The sequence below is a fragment of the Corvus moneduloides genome, chromosome 13 (genome assembly GCF_009650955.1).
Source record: "Corvus moneduloides isolate bCorMon1 chromosome 13, bCorMon1.pri, whole genome shotgun sequence".
NCBI lineage: Eukaryota > Metazoa > Chordata > Aves > Passeriformes > Corvidae > Corvus > Corvus moneduloides.
Genome location: NC_045488.1, coordinates 10993701 through 11015569, shown reverse-complemented (window position 1 = coordinate 11015569; position 21869 = coordinate 10993701). Strand labels below are relative to the sequence as shown.

General features: G+C 43.9%; 1 protein-coding gene across 14 annotated transcripts in view; it reads left to right on the top strand.

Annotated features, from left to right (window-relative positions):
* MEGF11 (multiple EGF like domains 11) overlaps positions 1 to 21869 on the top strand; it is a 255625-nt gene that overhangs the window by 147828 nt on the left and 85928 nt on the right. For all 14 annotated transcript variants that reach the window (XR_004242750.1, XR_004242751.1, XR_004242752.1 and 11 more), the window contains 3 exons: positions 13628 to 13874; positions 15829 to 15949; positions 21090 to 21226. Coding sequence is in view for 11 of the 14 variants with exons in the window: in XM_032122617.1 (XP_031978508.1) it covers positions 13628 to 13874; positions 15829 to 15949; positions 21090 to 21226 (505 nt within the window). In the remaining 3 variants the exon portion in view is untranslated. The remainder of the gene's footprint in view (positions 1 to 13627; positions 13875 to 15828; positions 15950 to 21089; positions 21227 to 21869) is intronic.

Sequence of the window (21869 nt, the reverse complement as noted above, 5' to 3'; positions counted from 1 at the left end):
GTGGTGTTTTGATTTTTAATGAAATCACAGTATTTGCATTATGAGGTTATATTATTTTTAAGTCCACGAGTCTAAGAATTAGACTGAAGTCTTTTGGCTGATACAAGGAAAACTAACACCTAGAAATGTGTTCACCTCTGACATGCTTAAAAACTTGAAAAAAAATACTGTTATCACCTGTAAATTGTTGACCGTAGAGCCCTGCTTTTAAAAATGTACAGAAACTGATACCAAAGTTGGAAAAATTGAATCCTTTCCCAGACTGCTGTTAAAAAGTTGGCTTTAGCTCTTTACACAGCTCCTCTTGCATTCCTAGGAAAGAACAGGGAACAGGACATTGGTTTCAACAATGACCGCTGGTGGCCAGAGCCACCATGGCAGGGAATTGAGAGATTTTTTATCCAGTTGCTAAAAAACTGGTGCTGTGTTGCTTCCAGCTCCATTCAACTGCTGCACTGCTGCTGCCAAGGAGTCATTCCATCATCCACTGACCTGCTGGGTCCAGGAATCACAAAGTTGTGAGATAGACTCTGGAAGGAGCTGATTGAATTGCCATGTTTACTGCAGTTTCTCAACAACTTCCTTGCTTTGCAAGCAAATTTAAATGGTTAAAAATGCAGATTTTTTAAATTATGTGCACCTGTGTTCTCAAGTCTCAGTGGGAAGTCACCTTCTTCAGCTTTTAAGAGCACAGACCCAATAATTTGCACTACCTTGATCCTGATCCCCCAGTTTAATTTTCTGTGTGCCTTTCAAGAGTCGAGGATAATTTTTGGCCTCATAATGTTGCTTTCAAGTCTTCCTTCTCTCAGATCTGCCTAGGAATGAGTGAAATGAGTCAACAGTAGAGGTTTTTTTAAGCCTTCTTCAAGTTTTACACCAGCTCCCTGACAGAAAATGACAGAATTCTTTTAGTTTGACAGAAATTAAGGATGTGCCAAATGGAGGAGTCTGCATAGATGGGAGTTACAGAACAATAAAGAATTTACATTTGCTGGCTGTGAGGTCTCTATAAGGGCAAGTCCTTCTGGTGCAATATGAACTTAATTCATTTACTTGTAACAATTTTAATTTACAAATACTTGAAGAAGCTCCAGCAGTCTCTGTCTGTGGAGTTTTACTGCCTTTTGGATCACTTGCCTTGCAAAATTCCAATTGTGCAACCCTGGCAATCAGCAGGGAAACAAAACCTACCAGGTCCCAGCAGTCTGTGGAAAATTTGGCAGCAAATATTGTGTAACTTGGATTTGGTTTGTTAGAGGCCAAGTGAGGGGGAAGATCAGCATAGGTCTGTAAGAAACAATATCAGGGTTAACAGGGATGGAAGCAAATGGAGAGAAACAAACCTGGAGACTCCCAGCTTTCCTTAAAGAGAGTGGTGGAGCTGGGACCTGGAAAACCAGGAGGGAGAATTCCAGCAAGTGTCACTTGGTGTCACAGCACTGACTGAGCAGGGTGGAGGGGCTGTTCCTGGCTGGGTCCCTTTCCCAGGATGTTCAAGTCCTGCCCCAGCCACATCCCACTGCAGTTTGGATCCCAGTGAGGCTGTTTGTACCAACTTTCCACTTTTTAAACACTGTTATTGATGAGAGACAGGAAAATATTTTATGAATTGATCTCTGTATACATTAAAGAGTCATTTCTTGTTTATTTAATTCAGCACAGGATTATAAATGTAGGAAAAAATATACTATAAGGTACTTACAGCATAAATTTACACTTTAGATCTTGGAGCTGTCCTATCTCAGTGCTATCACTTCCTTTCTGGGGAGTTTTGTAGTTTAATGTAATTTGACTCAGTTTCCCTTCTGTGAACTGGTGATTAAATACATTTTCCAGGTCATAGATGGATCCTGAGAATTAATCAGTGTTTGTATGGAACTCTGATGATGGGGGCAATTCTATTAAATGTGCAAAACCTTTTTTACATACCTACAGATCCTACACATTCTGTTCTTATTGCACAGTTTAGAATGCAAATTGTTGCATTTGTCACTTTCTTGTTATACTAGCATACTTTGAATTTCTTTTAGTACTGTACTCTGAATAATTAATCATTCAACTAATAATTATCCATTCCAAATAAAACAACTTGATTACTAAGCCTGATGAGGAAAATCCAGTCAGGAAAGAACCCTTTCAAAAACAACAACATTCTGCAGATATCCTTAATATTTAAAGAGTGAGCTATATTTAGTAAATTCTTCTGAAGCAGGGGGAGAGGAACGGATGCTAATTTCCTGTGTCATCAGATTTGTGCATGTGTGTCAGCAGCATTCCTAAATCACCACCTACCACACAATCACCATCCTCACAGGCATCAGGAATATCCAGCATTTCCCTGGGTGGTTCCTGTTGTGGGCTCGTGCCTCCTTCTGCTCATCGCTTATTTAACATTTGGGGGGTTCGGTGTTTGCTCTGCTCAGATGTTCTGTAGGGAGCAGGGCACCTTTCTTAGTCATGGAAACAGCAAAGTTGTGGAATCAGTGTCATTTTCCAGATGGCACTCACTTAAGCCACGGAGGCCAGCTCTTATCAAAGATGATTACAGATGATGGAAAGAAATTCCCTGGCTGGAAAGGGCACTGGGGTGAGCCTGAGGTGATTCTGATGGCACTGTGCAGCATGGCCAGTGACAATTTAGGTGATGGTCTCATCAGACAACCTCTTTTTCGCTGTGATTTTTTAAAGATATATCTCTGCAGCCACTAGGAAAATGTAGAGATCTGAACCTTAAAGGGAATCTGGCATTTAAAACCTTTAATGCACAGGTGCTGTGCTCTCCTCCAGCAAAATCCTGTTCATTTCCCAGCTGCCATCCAGCCAGGAAGTCATGTATGTCTGTTTTGCTTTTTCCTTGTCAGTGGCAGTTGTCACTAAAAAAGAGAGAAATTAAATTAATCCAGGGGGAAGCTGGTCCACAGTTCCTTGGACTGAACCTCCAGGAACTGATACCCAGTGTCTGGGAAGTGGAGCTGCTGTGTGGATTTTCCTGGTTTCTGTGAGGCTGACCCATGGATAATGCTGGAGGCATGAACAGGTTGTTTGTAAACAATGAGGAAAAAACATGTGGAGTGATGATTTAGTGTTTCTGCCTGCCTGACACTTGATGGCTTAATGCAGGAATCTACAATGGGGAAACTGTTCCGAAAGTACCGGCTTCCATATGGCTGCGATTTTGTCAAAACATTTCAGCTCAGTACACCCATAACTGATTGTGAGCATGAACAGTTTTGATCAGCCTGTTTTTCAGAATGTAAAACAGTTTAAGAATTGTCTGTTTTTAACATCATAACAAAAAAGTTTCACTTCCCAGTTTAGAGCAACTTCTGCTTTAGAAATTGGCATTAATTTACGCTTCTGTGAACAACATTGGAACATGTTGGGAAGTCAAAATAAAATATCAAGGTTTAGACATCCAATCTCAATAATTTATGAGACAAGACTTTCTCCTCCTGCCTGGCTCTCCAGAAGGAAACCGAAGCCCCACTGGTGGGCAGAGGAAGCTGTAGGGACACAGGCAGAGATGCCTGAATGTTCTGCTGGCTTGGGGCTGGTGCTTTGCTTGCTGAGGCTGCTCTGCTCTCTCAGCATTTGCATCCTAAAGAAGTGGTGCAGGAGAGCTGCAGCAGTGGTGCAGTCTAAGGAGCTGCTCTAGGAACACTGGAATTTTTCTGGCATAAACCTCTCCTGATGCTGGGCTCTGTGTCCTCTGCCTTTCCCAACACACCCAGGGACACCCAGGCTTTGGCTCCTGGTATTTTAGCTATGCAGTATTTGTCTGCCTCATGTTTATCTCTTTATTAAAAGCATGTTCTACATCTCCATGCCTGAGTGATGTGAGAAGAGGGTGTAATATTCTAGTATTTTTGTATTTTTGCTTTTTTTCACCCCCAGTAGTTTCAGATTTGCTATTTTCTGTTGGTATATACAAGAAAGGTTTTGCAGAGACTGTGCTGAGTCTTGTAATGTGTTTTGATGACTGAACGTTCTAGTTTTTACTGGGTCACACAGGGCAAGACTTTTTTACAAAACTGTTTCTTTTTCTGTGCCTGAAAGGGACACTACTATTAATGGTTTATAAGAGAAAGACAGTAGTGTATCTAAGATATCTTGAAGACATTAGGTAACATTAAAGAGCCATGTGAAGGTTCAAGTATGCCTGGAAGAAAAGAGATCAAGTAGCTGGTGTGGATACCTGCACACCATTTTTGCAAGCCTTTGAACTGTTTTAGATATAAAAGACACCCCTTTTTCAAAGGCCACTGGGCTTTCTGCTGCTCTAATTCTCTCTGAATGTCTGTGAGTAACAGAATTCACACTGGTAAAGGTAAGATTTTTCCTGGATTCACTTGCTAGGGCAGAACATCCTTTAAGCTGATATTGTTTGGCTGCAGAGCAGTGCACAGGTGACCCAGTGATAGGACAAGGGGGAGAGATTTTAAACTAAAAGAGGAGAGATTTAGCTTAGATGATAGGAAGGAATTCTTGGCTGTGAGGGTGGGGAGGCCCTGTCACAGGGTGCCCAGAGAAGCTGTGGCTGCTCCTGGATCCCTGAAAGTGTCCAAGGCCAGGTTGGACAGGGCTTGGAGCACCGTGGGATAGTGGAGGGTGTCCCTGCTCATGGCAGGGGGTGGAACAGGATCTTTAAGGTCCCTTCCTACCCAAACTATCCCAGGATTCTGTGATTAGGCATTAAGAGGGAATTGTAGCAAAAGAAAGAAGTGATTCTTTTTACTCTCCAGCTACACTGTTGGAAATAAAAGCAAATACCACAATCCACAGTGTTTACTTCATTTTTCAGTATCAACACAATAAAATAAATTGCTTATTGACCATCTTAAAAATGACTGATGAGTCAGGACTACGAGTTATGTTATGCATGAAGGATGTGTTTATCCATCTCCTTGAAAGGGAAACTTTATGGCACAATTTGAAGCTGGTGAGGTGGATACAGCATTTCTTCCATATGCATGTCTTGATTTTCCCCACTGCTCAGCCAATCCTGCTCCCTTTGCTCAGCAGCTATAGGAGAAGGGACACATCCCTGCATGGGAATGACAAGGAAAAGGAACATCCTCTACCCCTTGTTGTAGTGACAAGGAGCTGTTTCTCCTTTAAGCTTTATTTTTGCTTTAACTGCAAATAAAGGCATATTGCCTATCTGGCAAAACATCAGCAGAGTGACCTTCGACAAGGCCGGGTTTATGCGCTGTGAAAAACAAGAAGCTGAGCACGTCTCTGAGAGCTTGGCCAGGCAGGGTGGGTCCTGCTCGATGCTCTGCAGTCATGGAGGGTGGAAAGGTGACTCCAGTGGTTGGATCACGTTGCTTTCCACATGCTGGATTCCCCAGGTGAAGGATGAAGTTGTCCTGCCCAGCTGCAGGAGCTGGGTGAGGATGTGACTGAAGGGCAGCCAGCATGGGCAGCCTCCTGCAGCTCCCAGACTGGCCCTGTGGGTCTGCTCCAAACTGCATCAAAGTCAGATGGAATTACTGAACTGAGAGAGGATTTGTTTCTGCTCTCACAACTGCCTTGCTGAGCACTCAAATAAAGATTATTTAGAGTAGCAAGAAGTCCATGTGGATATTGCACACGGCTTTTTCACACGAAGCGCAGCTGTGGGATCAGCAGCTCCAAATCTCCAGGGACAGAGGCCTCTCTGAGCAGCTCTGCTGCCAGCACTCCTGAGCCCCTCCAACACTGGTTTCTTGAAGGATGCATCTCCTTCCTGTCCTTGTCCTGCAGTGTTTTAGGCATATCCAGTGCATTTCTACCCCTTCTTGAAGGCAAAACTGATTTTACTTCTGTGCAGAGGCATTACCAGAAAATTTCATTACCTAGTCAATGAAAACATCTAAAGTCCATTACAGATGTTGAGAGAGAAAATGTTTTACCCAGTTGGAAGACAGAATTTGGAAGTAAGTTACTTGCAGATATTATTATTACAAGCCTGTCCTAGACAATAATAATGAAGTATTGATGGAAGTTCTGCAAGAGCAAAGACTGCTGGGTTTCATACAGAGGAAAGATAGTATCTTCATTTAGTTTTATTAGACTCTTGATACTCTGCCCATGTATTTTTTAATTCACCACAGTAAAATTCTAATTAAAGAACAGACTTTGCCTCCAATTAATATGACACTAAAAAAAAAAACATTTTAAAGAATGCAGCATCTTCTTCACAAAAATTATAATGAGAAGACAAGCTGCCAGTGTTGTATAGAATGTTGTCGCTCCCTTATGAAGCGTTTCATGGTTTTAAACTCCTTGTAAGATCCAGAGTGTCAGTAGAGCTAAAGGCTCATTAAACAGAGCGGTAATTTCTACAAAAAGAAATAGGAAATATTCTCAGGTTTTTTTAATGTTCTAATTTTCACTTCTTTTGAAGCGTCTGTCAAAATAGCTCATAGTAGAAATTCTGAAAGCACCACACTTTGATATCTGTCAGGAGTAGAAGTTGTTTCTTCCTTTTTGCTGCTTCCAAAATATATTGGGATTATTACAGGATTTGATGAGGCTGACATTCAAATACATAACTTGGAGTGATTTTGTTTTCATTTATCCAAAATACAAACCTCCAGCTAGGTAACTGTTGTGAGCATTCTACAGAATACCATAGGAATGTTCTTTAAACAAGAATTACTTTGGAAAGAAAATGTTTCCTCACAGGATACTAAATAAACTGCAGGGCCGCTAGAGTGCTGGGACTGAGTGAGGTACCACATGTTGGAGAGTCAGTGACTAATGAGAACATCATCCAAGATCAAATCAGGGCCCAAATCAGCCACATGTTCCATATCTGATTCAGAGAACTTCAGGAACTTCAGGGAGAATCAGCAAAATCTTTCTTGGAGGATGAAAATCTGTTTTCGTGTCCTTAAGAAAGGAAAAAAAACCGAACACAAAATGAGATTGATTTCCTTCTGTGAGTAATAATTTATTAATTTTTGGAAAAATCAGCCGATGTTCACTTCCCAACTTTCTACTTCTACCTGATGAAGCCTGATCCATAAACTGGGAGGATGAGACTGACGGCAAGTCCTGCCAGCCTCGGATTAACCCCAGGGGTTTTCCCCTTGGGTGGGTACACAAATGCATATTTACATATGCAAAATATATTCTCTGGGCAGCCTTAGAGTTGTAAACATTGAGACTGGCATTTTCTTCATTCTAATTGTATGAGCTGTGACTGAAAGCCTGGCTTTGGAGATAAAGGGAATCCAGGTTTGGGAACCTTAAGGCTGCAAAGCTACAAGCTCAGAAGTCAGCAAGTGCCAGGGTACTCTGTGCTCACATAATTAAAGAAAATATCATAATTCATAGGCTCACGTACTGAATTACTGCTGTATTTCCAACCTTTAATCTGACATTTTATTTTTGTGACACCAACTCCATAAGTCAAATGTCTTATTTACATGGGTTGCTCCCTGTTTGGTTTGGTTTTCCTTAAAAAGAAAATAGAGAATAGCAAAAATCTCTCCAAGAGTGTCATCAGGCTGATGTTCAGGTGGTTCATCAGCAGGCACAGAGCAGAGCCCTGGCATGTGAGTCGCATGGACTGAGAGCACAGGGCTGTCACCCTCCCCAGGGGCCACTTACTGCATGGAGATTAAACAGCCAGTGGCCCATGGCTGCTCCCAGGAAAAATTGTAACAGGAATCCTGCTAAGGCCCTGAAGTCTTTAATTTCAGATTGCTTTTAATACGGTTGGAATCTTTGAGAAATGTAGGTAACGAGTTATTCAGGGGTGGCACTGAGTGTCTGCAAATTGCATTTTTATGGTTTGAGTACATGTGGATTTTCACTGGGGACGCCTGAGCACACCCCTGGGTGTGGGACATTGCTCAGAACATGGAAGGTGTCTCAGCTGGTGAAATCATGGAATTATTATGTTGGTCTCTAAGCATTTGGAAGAACATTTTTGAAGGGCACTTCTGAAAATCTGGGTTGAGTGTTATTAACATGTGTTAGATGTTACAGGGGTGATCAGTCTTAAGAGACAGCGTTTTTTTGGGTTACAATCAAGCAGATCAGCGAGTGGCTTTTCAGTGACTTGGCTCATGCCTTTAGCAGTGTGTTGGTGTCACTTGAGGGACTCAGCGCTGCTCAGAGCCAACACAAAGTGCTGGGACGTGTCATCGTAAGGGAATTCCCTCTTCAAGGACCTTGTTTCAAACCTATTGCTTGGCTTTTGTTTGCAAAGGCGTTGAACTGTCCCAAAAGGAGTCATGGTTGTGCAGGGAGCAGACACAGCTCAATGCAGGGCTGTAATTCTCCCACTGGATAAAGTGCAGGGAATAAAAAGTTATTGATTATTTTAAATTTTCATTCATTACATTCAGGCACATGTTTTACCTTTTGCAGTTTCTTTGCCTGCTTTACATTAGCTAGGTCAACCATCTGGTTCCAAAACTGAATTAGACAAAAAAAAACTGCACTCAAAGTTACATCCACATTTCACCTCAATTTGTATGCACAGAATCATTCTACAACAGTACAGTTACATTAAGAGGAGAACCTAGTCCTAATTTCAAAGTAAATTCTAAAATAATCTCTCTTAAACCATGTCCTCCTAGATTTAATAAGTTAATTTTATTTCCTGTTTGCATTTTTAAGGGCTAGTATCTCATTTAAACATTACAAACTGGATTTGGAAATATTCCAGAATATTGATTATTGAATATGAGCACATTCTGGGCTTTAGCAAATTTGTAGAAAGCTGCTTTAAAGTGTGGATTAATTGAAGCTCTCCATCAGCCCAATATGGTCCTGAGTCCCTGGGCCAGGGAAATCAGACACTGGGCTTTTTCTGCTGTGCCTTGTGCAGGATGTTTGTGAATATCTCACTGACTTTTCAGACCTGGCATACAGAACTGGTCCCTGGCTACAAAAGAGACACAGGGAGGTTGATGCTCATGAGAACAGAATAAACTCAGACCTTGAGACCACAGGTTGTGCTGCTGTTGCGATAGAAGATGCTATTTTCATATTGATCGTGTGTCTGTGCAGGGATGGAAAAGCTCTGGAATAGCACTTTTGACTCTCTCTCATAGGGATAAGCCACTCCATAAATGTCACCCCTTCCTTGGGACTCCTTTTATTTATCTGTTACCTTTTCAGCTTCCTGTGTTTGCTTCATTGTGTCTGACTTGTGCTGCTGCGCTGGGTATGGGGTGTCTCTATTGACCCAGAACGCAGCAATTCCCTAATCATTCCTAGAGGGATAAACAGCCCTTGGGGAGTGAAACGGCACTTCCTGTGTGTCCTCGATGTGTATTTACCAGGACAGCACTGCTAACAGGATGCCATGCATGACCACAGCAGAAAAATTTCTTCACTGAAGGAGTGGTTAAGCACTGGAACAGGCTCTCCAGGGAAGTGGTGGAGTCACCATCCCTGCAAGGATTCAAAAACAAGCAGATGTGGCATTTTGTGTTATGGTTTAGTGGGCATGGGGGTGTTTGGTTGAAGGTTGGACTTGATGATCTGGAGGTCTTTTCCAGCCTTAAGGATTCTATGATTTGATGATTCTACATTCAGAGCCTGCAGGAGCCCTCACTTCAGGAAGTAACTGAGGTTTCAGTGTGGGAGTGGGGATGGCACGAGGAGGAAAACTTTTGGTGCTGCTTTGAGCAGTCTCCACCGAGGGGTGAATCCCTCCCCTGTCACAGCACCCAGTGCACACCACTGTGATTGTGCTTAGGCACCCAGCCTCATCCCTTACAGAGCCACATTCATTTTTACTGGTGATGGTTAATCTCCAGCCATATTTCCAAAGGTGCAAAAGGGAGGAAGTTAGCACATTTTCCAGAGAATGTGTGCACGTGACCTGAAATATGGCAGCTCACTTTAATGTAGCATCTCCCAAGAGAATGGTGGCTGTTTCAGACTCATCCCTCGCGGTATTGACATCCCCACATGCAGCTAAGGGGAGCATTTGTACCTCCCTGACATCACCTCTCTCAGGTTGCTTTCCTTATTGATGGTCTGGTTAAAGTCTCATCATTTTGACATTTTTAATGGCATCTGCATTTACAGCAGAGCGCTCGTGTGAGCTTTAATCAGCTCTCTGTTCACATGTTGTTGCTGTTATTATTTATTACAGTAACACACTGAGGCAATCAACAAGAGCAGGATCAGACTGTGCTGGGCTGGGATTGGAGTTTAAAATTGTCTCTCTTTGCCCATGGGAGGAGGGGTGCTGTCAATCCCAAAGTGCAGCCTGCTCTGCTCTCTGTCTCAGAACCTGGAGTCACTGTCACACACCAGCCAGGATTTGCCACACTGATCTGTAGAGACAAAATATCTTTTGGTTGCTGAAGTCTTTGGTTTCTTCTGTTTTATAATTTTCTAGAAGGAGCTACTAGACTCCAACATGTAGCCAGTTACACACTCGAGTAGTCTCACACCTGAGTGAGCCTGTTGATCTCAGTGAGGTTAATTGTAAGAATAAGTACTTGGATTTTAGCTTATCATCCCTGTATCTACCTTTGTAAAGGTAGTGAAGTTCCCACAGTGCAGATCTTGGAATTATCATTGTATCGTTATATAAATGGCACATCATGTTCCAACAAAATGACTCTACAGTCTGCCACTGCAATATGGGACTTAGGGAAAGGCGTGTTAGGGACAGAGTCCGGAGAGCTGGCCGGATAAACGACATGTACACCAGTTCGATTAAGCATCGTTCTCCCTTTATTGTACAGCTATGCAAGCTTATATCTACTTCTGCAGAGATTCACGCCCAGTGCCTCTAGACAGCCTCTAATCAGCGGGGAAGATGACCAGTGTATAACTTTGCCAAGGACTCTGAGGGCTGCCTGCAGCCAGGTGCTTTCCAGGCCTGCCTGCAGCCAGGGGCCTGTTCAGGGGCTTTTCCTCAGCAACCCTCAGTTGTCCAATCTTTCCAGGGGTATCATATGCCCCTGTTCCATAAGGAATCCCTCTATAAAGGGGAAAAGAAAACCAACAGGAATTGATAAACTTTGAGCAGTAAAGATCTTATTTTCATGTGAGGTTACTGCAGTGTAGAATCAGGTGAGGATGAAATTCCTTTATCCCAGATTTTACACTAACACATGGCTAACAAATTTCACTCAATTCCCTTTGGTGAGATTGTGGGGTGAAATTTGCTACAGGAAGGAAGCAAGCATGCGACCAAATACTGATTGCAAATAACTGTTCAAACAAGATGGACTCAGAAAAGGAGCTGTGTTTGAGGCAGGCACTGTACAGGTAAAACAAGATGCTTGAACTAATGAAGGGAAATTATTTTTCCTTCCTATAAATGGTTTTCTTTTCCCTTCACTTTCTTTCAAAGTGAAAAACACCAATCCAGCAGACAAATCAGATGCTTGGAGCACCCACCTGAGATGTGAAACAGCAAGGATAGAATCATATCTTCTAATGAGTGTTATTTATTCATATTAGGGAAATTAATTGCAACTGGGGCTGTATCAGCTCAGAACAAGCCACAGTCTGCAGTTGGGGCTCTGATGTGAGGTGTGGGAAGGCAGGAATCAATCCCCAGAGCCGGCAAGGTGCAGTTTGATCCCTGCACTCCACTTCCCTATGCAGAGGGACATCAGCTGTGCCTATGTGGTTCGGATTTGTATCCTTTGTGGAGGTGCAGAACTGCATCCCTTGATGTTCAAGTTCTGCAGCAAACAAATCAGTGTTTCTGGAATGGAAATTACTGGGGAACTCCAGCAGCTCCAGCAGCTTTGCTCCCTGCCCCAGCAGGCTCACAGAGCCTTAGCAAGTGTCTATGTGAAATAAAGATAGATCATCTCTTCCCACAGATTCTCAGTAATAATTTAAGTCTTATAAAGAGTAAGATTTTGTTTGTTTGGCTCCCAGTGGTGTTAGAGAGGAACTATCATCCCTGTTTACAGCTGTGCGAGAAGTGAGGCAAAGCAATAAATGAGCTGGGGTGAGGCACGACCGGGATTGTGCACAGGGGTACATGGTGTGCTCTGCTCCCTGCAGGACATGAAACCTCTGCACCTGTGTCCTCTAAGACCCTGCAGATCTTTTGGAGACCTTGGAATTATTTTCTGTGTGTTTATTTCAGCTTTTAACACTTGCTCAAGAAACACAAGTTTGTAAACTAGTAATCCGCAGTGCAAATTATGTAAGAGCTGACTTCTTTTTCTGCTGGATATCCTCACACTGACCAGTCACTATCTCCTTCTCAAAATGAAGGATAATAAATAGAAATATTGCCAAAATTAACTGATAGCTGCAGCTTTCCAGTGTGGGTTTATAGCCAAGCACTGTAGAAGGAGAGGGCTGTGAAATTTCTAGGACAAAAGCATCAAGCTTAAGTGAGCTTTACATTTACCTCGCTAATCCTGGAACCAGATCCGGGGCTGAGAGGCAGCGTGTATCACCTGGGATTAGTTTCCATGTTTGCAAATAAAAGAGTTTGTGAAAACAGCCCTGTTGCTGGGATTCCACTCTCCTCTCCTGCCTGGCAGTGGGATCTACACCACTCGCAGGAGGATTGTTGGTGAAATTGAAACCAGCTCCGAGCACAGCCAGCTGTACCTGGAAAGTGATCAGGAGCTGTGCCCTTCCCAGTTGCCTGTTCTTAATAGGATGAGAATTTTCTTCACCCTTGCCATAGCTATGGTGAAAGGCTGCTAAGTGGAGGGTAGGACTGCTGAAGAAATCCTTGTTTTCCTGCTTTTTGCTGAGGAAACCTTGACCTCAGGTCAAGGTTTGCTTTGAGCTCTGTTCAGTGCATGCAGCTCAAAGAGATGTTGTGCAGGTGCTGTTTCAATAGCAAATCAGGACAAACTGTTCCTGTAAGGCTGACTTCCCTCTCCCATCCTTCACATGGTCCTCAAAAGAGTAGAAGGGATCAGGCAGGATTGTCACATGAAGGGTTCTCACTGTGCCTTAATGCATTCCATAGGGAACCTCCTCTCTGTATCAGTGGCCAGAGGGTTTAGGGTCCTTCTGTGTTGCTGTTATTAGCCCAGGAATTATCTGACATACTCATTCCACACCTTCATCCCTGAGTCTGGGCAGCCTCATGACATCCTGTCTCCAGTGTTATTTTCTTCCCTCTCACTATTTAGTCCAAGCAAAAATAAATAAATATACAGATTAATAAGAAAACAAACAAACAAACACCACCAAGGAGAAGGCCTTCTCTAGATTATCGTGTATGTTATCTTATGGGAACGTAGCAAAAAACCAGTATTTGATGACATTATTAAATCGACAGGATTTGCTTGGCAACACCACCTGCCATTAAGTGCACTGCAGGCAGGATGTGACCCTCTGCATCTAATTCCACTATAAATTCATTCCTTCCAGCAATCTAAAAGCACTAAGAAACAGGATATTAAAAGATTTCGGGCCTGATCCAATAAGTTGTTAAACAAGTCCTCAACTCTAGGTATGACAGTGGTGCCGTTGTATGCTTGCACCCTAAAGCTGGGTCGGGGGGGCAGATGCGGAAGCTGGGGCGGGGTGGGGGCAGATGTTAAAGCCGGCTCGGGGGAGCAGTTTGGGAGCGGGGGTTTCTTTAGAAGACTCTGGCTGAGGTGCACGTGGGGCTGTGGGGTGAGGCAGCCCCGTGTCCCCGCGTGGGTAACTCGGTGTGTGTTCGCAGGCTGTGACAGCGAGCACTGGGGGCCCCACTGCAGCAACCGGTGCCAGTGCCAGAATGAAGCACTCTGCAACCCCATCACGGGCGCCTGCGTGTGCGCCGACGGCTTCCGCGGCTGGCGGTGCGAGGAGCTCTGCGAGCCGGGCACCTACGGCAAGGGCTGCCACTTCCAGTGCCAGTGCCAGCACGGGGCCACCTGTGACCACCAGACCGGCGAGTGCCACTGCGCGCCTGGATACACCGGGGTGTTGTAAGTGCAGAAAGAGCTGGGGACTCCCTTGAGCTGATTTGGTTCGGCCGCGTTTAACGCGACGAATAATTGCTGAATTTACACGCTGTTATACACTGGCCTTTGTAGAAATCAGGGAACGGGATTTCAGAGAGACTGAAGAAAGGGAACCTCTGTTCTTGCTGCTGATTATACCTGTGACCGTGAAGGGAGCCTTCAAGAGAGCTGGAGGGGGACTTAGGACAAGGGTATGTAGTGATAGAACAAAGGGGAATGGCTTTAAAGTGCCAGAGGACAGGGTTAGATGGGTTATTGGGAAGGAATTCTTCCCTGTGAGGGTGGGGAGGCCCTGGCACAGGGTGCCCAGAGAAGCTGTGGCTGCCCCTGGATCCCTGGAAGTGTCCAAGGCCAGGCTGGCCGGGGCTTGGAGCAGCCTGGGATAGTGGAGGGTGTCCCTGCCCATGGCAGCAAGTTGGATCTGGCTTCAATGACTCTTCCAACCCAAACCATTCCGGAATTCTGTGATTCCATGCTATTAAAATAAAATATAGCGCTAAAATAAGCTTTAAAATAATTTATATTTTCCAACTTGTGCAACAACTTTACCTGTTCCTAATTTCAGAATGTGAATACAATCCAAATTACAGTGGAGTTTTGATAAGCAGTTGGACTCTCTCCTCATTAGCAGTCCAGTGCAGCATCAAATGGGACTTTTCCATCCCCAGTTTATTTGACTTTCAATCTAACTGAGAAAGCATCGCTGTTAACTATATCAGCTTAGTATCTAGGGGGTAAATTTTAAGCATAGAGAGCAGGGATTTAGCGGTGTGACTCCTATTAACTTTAACGAGAATCATGTAGCTAAATCTCTATCCACCACACGGAAAGTTTACCAGTAGGATTCACAAAATGTGCATATTAATTTTAGGACAGCAAGCAATAGTTTCTTGTTTAAAATTGCCCACAGTGTAACATCAGTTCTCATTAGAGATCTTTCAGTAGTTTCAGAAGTAATTATGTTTTTCAGAATTATTTAAGGGGAAAAGAGAATTTAGTCACTGAATTTGGTTGGAGATCTATTGCAGGTGAGTTAACACTTTTGCAGTCTATTATTATTTGTTGACCTGCATGAAGGGGAAAGTAAAAAATAAGTGCAGTGTTAACCCTGATAAATAAGTGATAGGTCTTTTGAATATTTTATTTAGTACCTGATTTCCTCCTAGACTTGTGACCTCAGTCGTGGAAGCACTCACTGCTAAGGACTCTGCTTTCTCTTGGGAGTGCTCCCCTTGACATCAGTGTGTCAGTTCTCAGCAGGGCCGGCCCCTGATATGTTGTAGGAACATCCTCATCAGAGGATAGTCAGTTAGGGGGAGAACATCCTGTAGTTTCAAAACCTTGATGCTGAAAGCTCTGATGTGCAGGTGTAGGAGACACTGGGCTTTCCAGGGATTAGCCTCACATTGCCCCTCCACAAGTACTGAGAGGGACTCAATGAGCTTAAATAGCCTTTAAATGATGTTGAGTCCTTGCCAGTCCGTTATACACCGCAAATGTTAACATTCAGTAGTGACTGGAGAAATTTCAAGCGTTTTAATCCCATCCTTTTATTCTGTTTTCAGCTTCTTTTATTGCCGTGTCATATAATTCACATTGAGGGCTTCATCCTGCAACTCGTATTTCCCTGGGCTATTTTAATGGTTATGAGTTGTCCTGTTGAGATGGGTGGGATTTGGTACATGCATGAAGGTTACACACATGCGTCAGCCTTACAGGGCTGGATCCATGGCATGTAAACAACCCCAGCAGAAATTAAAGGAATCTCAGCTAATTGGCAATGCCAGCTGAGCCTGAGGTTTTGTCATTTGCATAAGGACTCCCATGATGACCTGTGTTGTGGGTTTTCCTCATTTACTGTTTCCTGTAGGTTCTTTAAAATGATCTCTTTGTTTTCTGTTGTTCTCTCTCCCCAAAGCTGTGAGGAGCTGTGTCCCCCTGGCAGCCACGGAGCCCAGTGTGAGCTGCGCTGCCCCTGCCAGAACGGGGGAGTTTGTCACCACATCACCGGGGAGTGCTCCTGTCCTGCTGGATGGATGGTGGGTACTGCTCATCCTCATTTAGGGCTTGGAATTGGATGGTAATTGTTCACTGTCTCAGCTGCCAGGCTCTAACAATTCCCAATTTGGGACTGCCTTTGTTGGGTGTGCACAGCACCTACACAGACAGGCCACCAGTCTGGGACTTGCCACCATGCCTGGAAGCGTTCAAAAAACATGTGGATGTGGCACCTGGGGACATGGGTTAGTGGTGGGCTTGGCAGTGCAGGGAGAATGTTTGGACATGATCATCTTGGAGGGCTTTTCCAGCCTCGGTGGTTCTGTGATTCTGCCGTCACAGAGTTTAAAAAGAGCAGCATGCCAAGAGACAAAAGAGTTGTCTGTGAGTTCTAGTTACTTGGAATATTCCCTGCAGCCTTAGACACTGCCCTCACACAGGACAGAGAGCTCAAAGCCCAGCTTGACATTGTCAAAGGCACAAAGTGTCATGTTCCCCTCCAGGGGAGAGGGAGAAGCCAGGGGGAATCCAGTGGGTCAGGCAGGCAGCAAAGCAGGATGAGCCCAGGACACAGAGGCCAGTTCAGTGTCATGTCCTTGCTCAGGCACCACTGCCATTGATCGCCAGAGATTTGCTTATGTCAGGGCTTGCACTGCAAAGAGATAACTGCCCTAACCTTTAATCCTTTGTGTCAAGAAAGCAAGGCTAAGCATTTTAAAAGTCCTCAACTTTACCAATAGTGTAATAATGAACTCTCTTGGGGTGTGCCAAGTCTCACAGGCTTTCATCCCATTTAGCTGTACTAAACTTCCTGGCATTTTTCCTGTGTCTGACAATTAGTCTCTTGGCAAAGTTGCTGGATTTTAAAGCATACAAGTACTCTGATTTTTTATTTTTACGTGGAAGACCCTGCAGATCATCACACAGCTGTGACTGCTGATAGGGACCCTCTACCTGTTCAAACATATAAAAGCTGAGAACAATGTTTATGTTCCTTTGCATTTGCACATCAAATGCTTTGAGTTCAAAAGTACCAGCCATGAGATGTTGCTGTATAGCAGCAAAATGGGAGAATATTGCTGTCCATAAGTTTTGGTGGGAAATCTCTCTCTAACTGGAGGACAGGAATCTCTAACACCACCAGTCATGGCAAAGGTGGTGATGAGGTTATTCCATTTCAAATGACAAAGGCAAAACTTGTCAGAAGTATGAATATGGCACCTTGCCCTCACCTGGCAATCAGTGGAGGCAAAGAAAAGGTTCTTTCCTTGAGTGCTGGAGCTAAAGCATTAGGAAAGCAATTCACATATTTTTGTGGGCCTATCAGGCCATTCTGGCACTACCTCCTAAGAAGTGATCAATAAAGTGATTCTCATGAAAATATTACTTTTTTCATCTCTCCTCCTGCATGCCAAGATTTCTCAGGATCTGAGTTGTTTTGCTGTATTCTTCCTTACTTGTATTTTATCAGGAGTTTTCTTTTCAAAGTTAAAACATCACTAAACAAATAAGGGTATCAGAATAGAACAGCAAGTTTTGGATGTCATTTAGGATGCAGCACAGACCCTAAGAAGAACCACAGCACTGGGGCTGCACAGCAGCTGTGGTTGTATTCTGGCCCAGTCCTACCCAATTCCTTACAGCCTGGAGTTCCTTTTACACATTTTTAGGAGCCCAGAGAGACTTTTCTGAAAACTATGTTGTTGGCTGCTCTGTCCCCAGAGGAACCCTAGAGTTAACAATTGATGTTTGAAACAAGCATAACTGAAAATTCTGAAGAGAGAGATCAAGTATTCTGCAGAAAGAAACGAAAATTATAAGTAAAAGTGCTCAGCTTGTAAATGTTGAGATTTTAAGTATAAAGGGTCTCTCCAGGGTTTTAATGAAAAGCTGGTAATTCAATGTACAGAGAGGGATAAAAAGTATGTTTTCATGCTATATTTTTAACTCTTGGTGGTTGGAATGGTTTGGGAAGTGAGACATGAGGGGGCTGTAAACGAGCAGGCGAGATGGGATTGCTAGACAGCATTCATTTTATTTCACACCACAGGTTTCTGTGACACCAGGAATTTTACTTGCTGATTTTGAGGCTTGAGACTGCACGTATATATTGAATCTACCATCATTTTGGAAGGAGAGAATTCTCCCTAGATTTGTACAAGTGCAAATCCACTTGGACTTTATTGCTGCTGGATGAGCTGCAACTTTCATCCTTTCCTAGGCTGGCTTATTAACAGGAGCTCAGGTCCCTTTGGGGTTTGGTGGGATAGGGAAGGGGAGGCAGTGACTTTAAAAGGAGGACGTTCTGGGGTTCTGAGGTTTTTCATTGGATCTAACATCTTCAGAGCCTGGTTCTTTCATGACTTGTAATTTCTTTCCTCCCACCAGTGCAGAATCTCCCAGCAGCACAAGTTCTATTGACAGAGTCCTGTGGGATTTTACTGCCCCATGGGTTCTTCACCAGGAGAATGGTGGCCAACAGCCTCTATTGTTGAACAGTCAACAGAACGTGGCTTCCAGCATCCCACAATGTTGGGCTTTTTCAACTTTTGTGCCTTTGTGGCTGTGGAGTTTAGTGGGTGGCTGCTTTAGGGCCTCATTAACAATTTACATGTTTAATTCCATACATCATTCTCATTTGCAGTATTAAATTCTCCAAACACTCTCAGGAAGTGGGGAGAGAAGTTAGTTTAGCATTTACAACACTTCTCAGAAGCCGTTTTCAAGGACTAGATCTCTGTGCTTAGGAAAGCAGCAATATTTCCTGACATGACAGAACATTTGTCATTGGCAACGCCCCCTGTTTGGCCCCAGACCCCCTTCCCAAGGCATCATGGTGCCATGGTAATAGAACACATTCTGCTCATCACTTCTCTCTTATTGATTCTGGGCTTTGTGAAGCATCATTTGTATTTTTGTCTATTTTTCTTTCTGTTGTGACATGGGGGTGTCTGAGAAAATGGAGCAGAAAAAAATCTTTTCTGTCCTACAAAATACAGCAAACAATGTCAAAAGCAGAAGCTGATGAGATCAGGGCCTTTAAAAAGGTGCTGATGGGGTGAACTTTGCTGATTAGATGTATAAGCAGCAGGAAATGTTGGTCTGACATTTGATCCTCTAGAGAGGGATGTTTTGAATTCCCTTAGTACATATTAATGCAAAAAGTACAGCTAAAGATTCTCTTGGCTCCAGGGGGATGCATCCCAGAGTATTGCTTTCTCATCATTTGTTGATAGAAATCCTGTTCCTTTTGAGGCATGAAGGGAAAAAATATTTATTATCAAGATAAATGGACACTTAGGTCTTCAGATATATAGTGTTGTGTATTACTCAAGCCCAGAGACACCAGTTTTTAACACTGTAATCTGAAAGTTCTTGAACTGAGGCCAACCTGTCTGTTTTACAGCCAAGGAGCCACATAGCCCTGGTTGGGAAAGGCTCAAAGTATCTGTTTTATGGTGACATTGAAGAGCAGCCTCTTCACTTTGGTTGTTGATACAGCTAAACTTCCCAAGCCCGGAGGAGTGAAAGCAGCTATTATATTCCTGGTTTATATTTTGAATAAGTTGTGTCTGATACGTGCTTTGTTCAAAACTCAGAGCCCCCTGGGCTTGGTTAGGGAAACAAGAGAAATTAAACCCAAATAATCCTGTGGCCAGGCACTGTTTCTGTTTCACACTGGGCACTGTGATGGCACTGGCAGCAGCACCATTTGCTGCAGATGCCAAACATTTTCCATTATAGGACCACAACTTCAGATCCCAGCACTGCCAGACTTGTTTTGGCTGAAGTTCCTCAGCTGGATGCCAGCCTCAGGCTTTGTATGTGCTCGCAGGGAGAAAAACATTCATACAACTTCTAAGAAGTTCTGGGGAAATCCTTGTAAGGCCTTGATACTTGGTGGGGACATTGTGGGATACCTGGGGGGAAACCACCTGAGTTTGACAGGTAAATTCTCCAAAGACACGACCCCACATGAGGGTGAGCGTTCCCTGCCTTGGGGCTGAACAGCTGGAGCAGGGACTGCCTGGGAGCTGCTTTTCCTTGTGAGCAGTGCCAGGGTGCACAGCAGGGACTGTCTGGCTTTGCTTCACTCCCAAGGCTGATTAAGCAGGGACGGGAAGGAGGAAACATCTCAGAGATGAGGATTTGGGTCTGGATGAAGGAGAGGACTAAAAAAGAGGCTGTAACAAGGATTCAGAATAGACTGGAATAAAGAGGCAGGAAAGCAGAGGGCTGGGAGCATAAAATAGGGAAGGGAGATCACCACCAAGATGTGAAGTTGAGGCAGGTCAGGGACTGAGATGTGGCTCCAAGGTTGGGGATAAGGAGCTGGGAGGATGCTGGATGGTGCATCCTGTCACTGTGTAGGGATTAGGCAGATCTTCCACTGCATAATTCCCTCTTCTGGCCAGAAGGCTGCTGTAGTGCTGATATGGGCAGTCATGTTGTTTCTGTGCCATCTCTGGGGGCTTTCTGCAGCTATCCTAATCCTCATTCCCATCCTGCCCCTCCATGGCTTACCCAAAGGTATGGCAGATCCATTCTGTGCTGCTTTGAAAGATGGATGTGGGGGTGGAGAGAACAGAGGAAGTAAGTGTAGGATGTGAAGGGCAGTAGACGACTTCTCCAGCAGCTGTGTTTGGTTGGATGAATGAGACTGGCTGAACAGGAGAGATCATCACAGACCATCAAAACCAGCACAGCTACACCCTCCCAGTGTAACCTTCTCAACAATCCCTTCCTTCCCAAACCTTCTCTGCGCAGGGTGTGTCCAACAACTTGTCAGACTCTCCATTGCACAAAAACCCCAGGAGCACACAAGCAGCTTTGTAGACTTCTCTGGTTGCCTTTAACTTCTCCCACATCTTTGTGTGGCTGTTCAAGGGGCAGTGAATATCCTGCCAGCCCAGCTGCAGTGTGTGGGGGAGATCCAAGGAAGAGAATTATCCATGAGTGTGCAGTGGTGAGAAAAATCTCTTCTGGAGTCAGGCCAGGCAGGCATTTACTGTGGTAGTGGAGTTTTCAGACTGTCTTTAGCACATCTTATGCAGATAAAATATTGCTGCTACACTTACATCTAGTTTTAGCAAGAGGGACAATAAAATTCCAAGCTGCATAGAGAAATTTATTGCATTATGAATGTTGACTGAAATATTGCTCTTTATGCAACCTTACCAGGGGCTGGTGTGTGCACAGCCATGTCCTTCTGGAACCTTTGGAATTAACTGCAGCCAGGACTGTCCATGCCACAACGGAGGACACTGTGACCCTGTGACAGGAAAATGCCTCTGTACAGCTGGCTATATAGGAGACAGGTAAAAATCAACCCCCAAAGCCTTTCATTTTAACCATGGACTGTCAATATTTATATCCCTTCTAGGACTTCTTTCCTGAAAAATGGTGTTATGTTTCTATTGCTCCAATTAGGTTCATCCTTCTGAAGCACTTCAAGCAATATAAATGTGGCAATGTTATTACTTTTTATTGGCAATGCTCTCCATTTACAGGGGGTTTTAATATAACTTTTAAAATTTAATGGATTAAATTTAATTTAGATATTTACAGTGATAAATTTAATAGAGAGCATTACATGTTTACAAGATATGTAAATGAACTATCTTTATACAAATTAATATCCTCAAGAGTAAGCAATGCAGCAGTTTAATGTCTCCTTCATTCCTCTGTACTGCTGTAGCACTGAGCCATCTCAGCCACCAGCAAAAGGTGATAAATCCTCAAAATTTATAAACGAGAGCCTTCACCCATGAATCGATCAGAGCAGATGATAATATTGTTTTACCAAGGTGTCATGGATTCAGCAAAATGACTACACAGCAAAGTCAATGAGGGATTGCAACACGTGCTGGCTTAGCCTCCAGCTAATCCTGGCTAACAAAGGTTGGGAAGCGCAGTTAAAGCAGCTCTCAGGAGTGACTTTTCGCTGGGGCTGTGGCACCA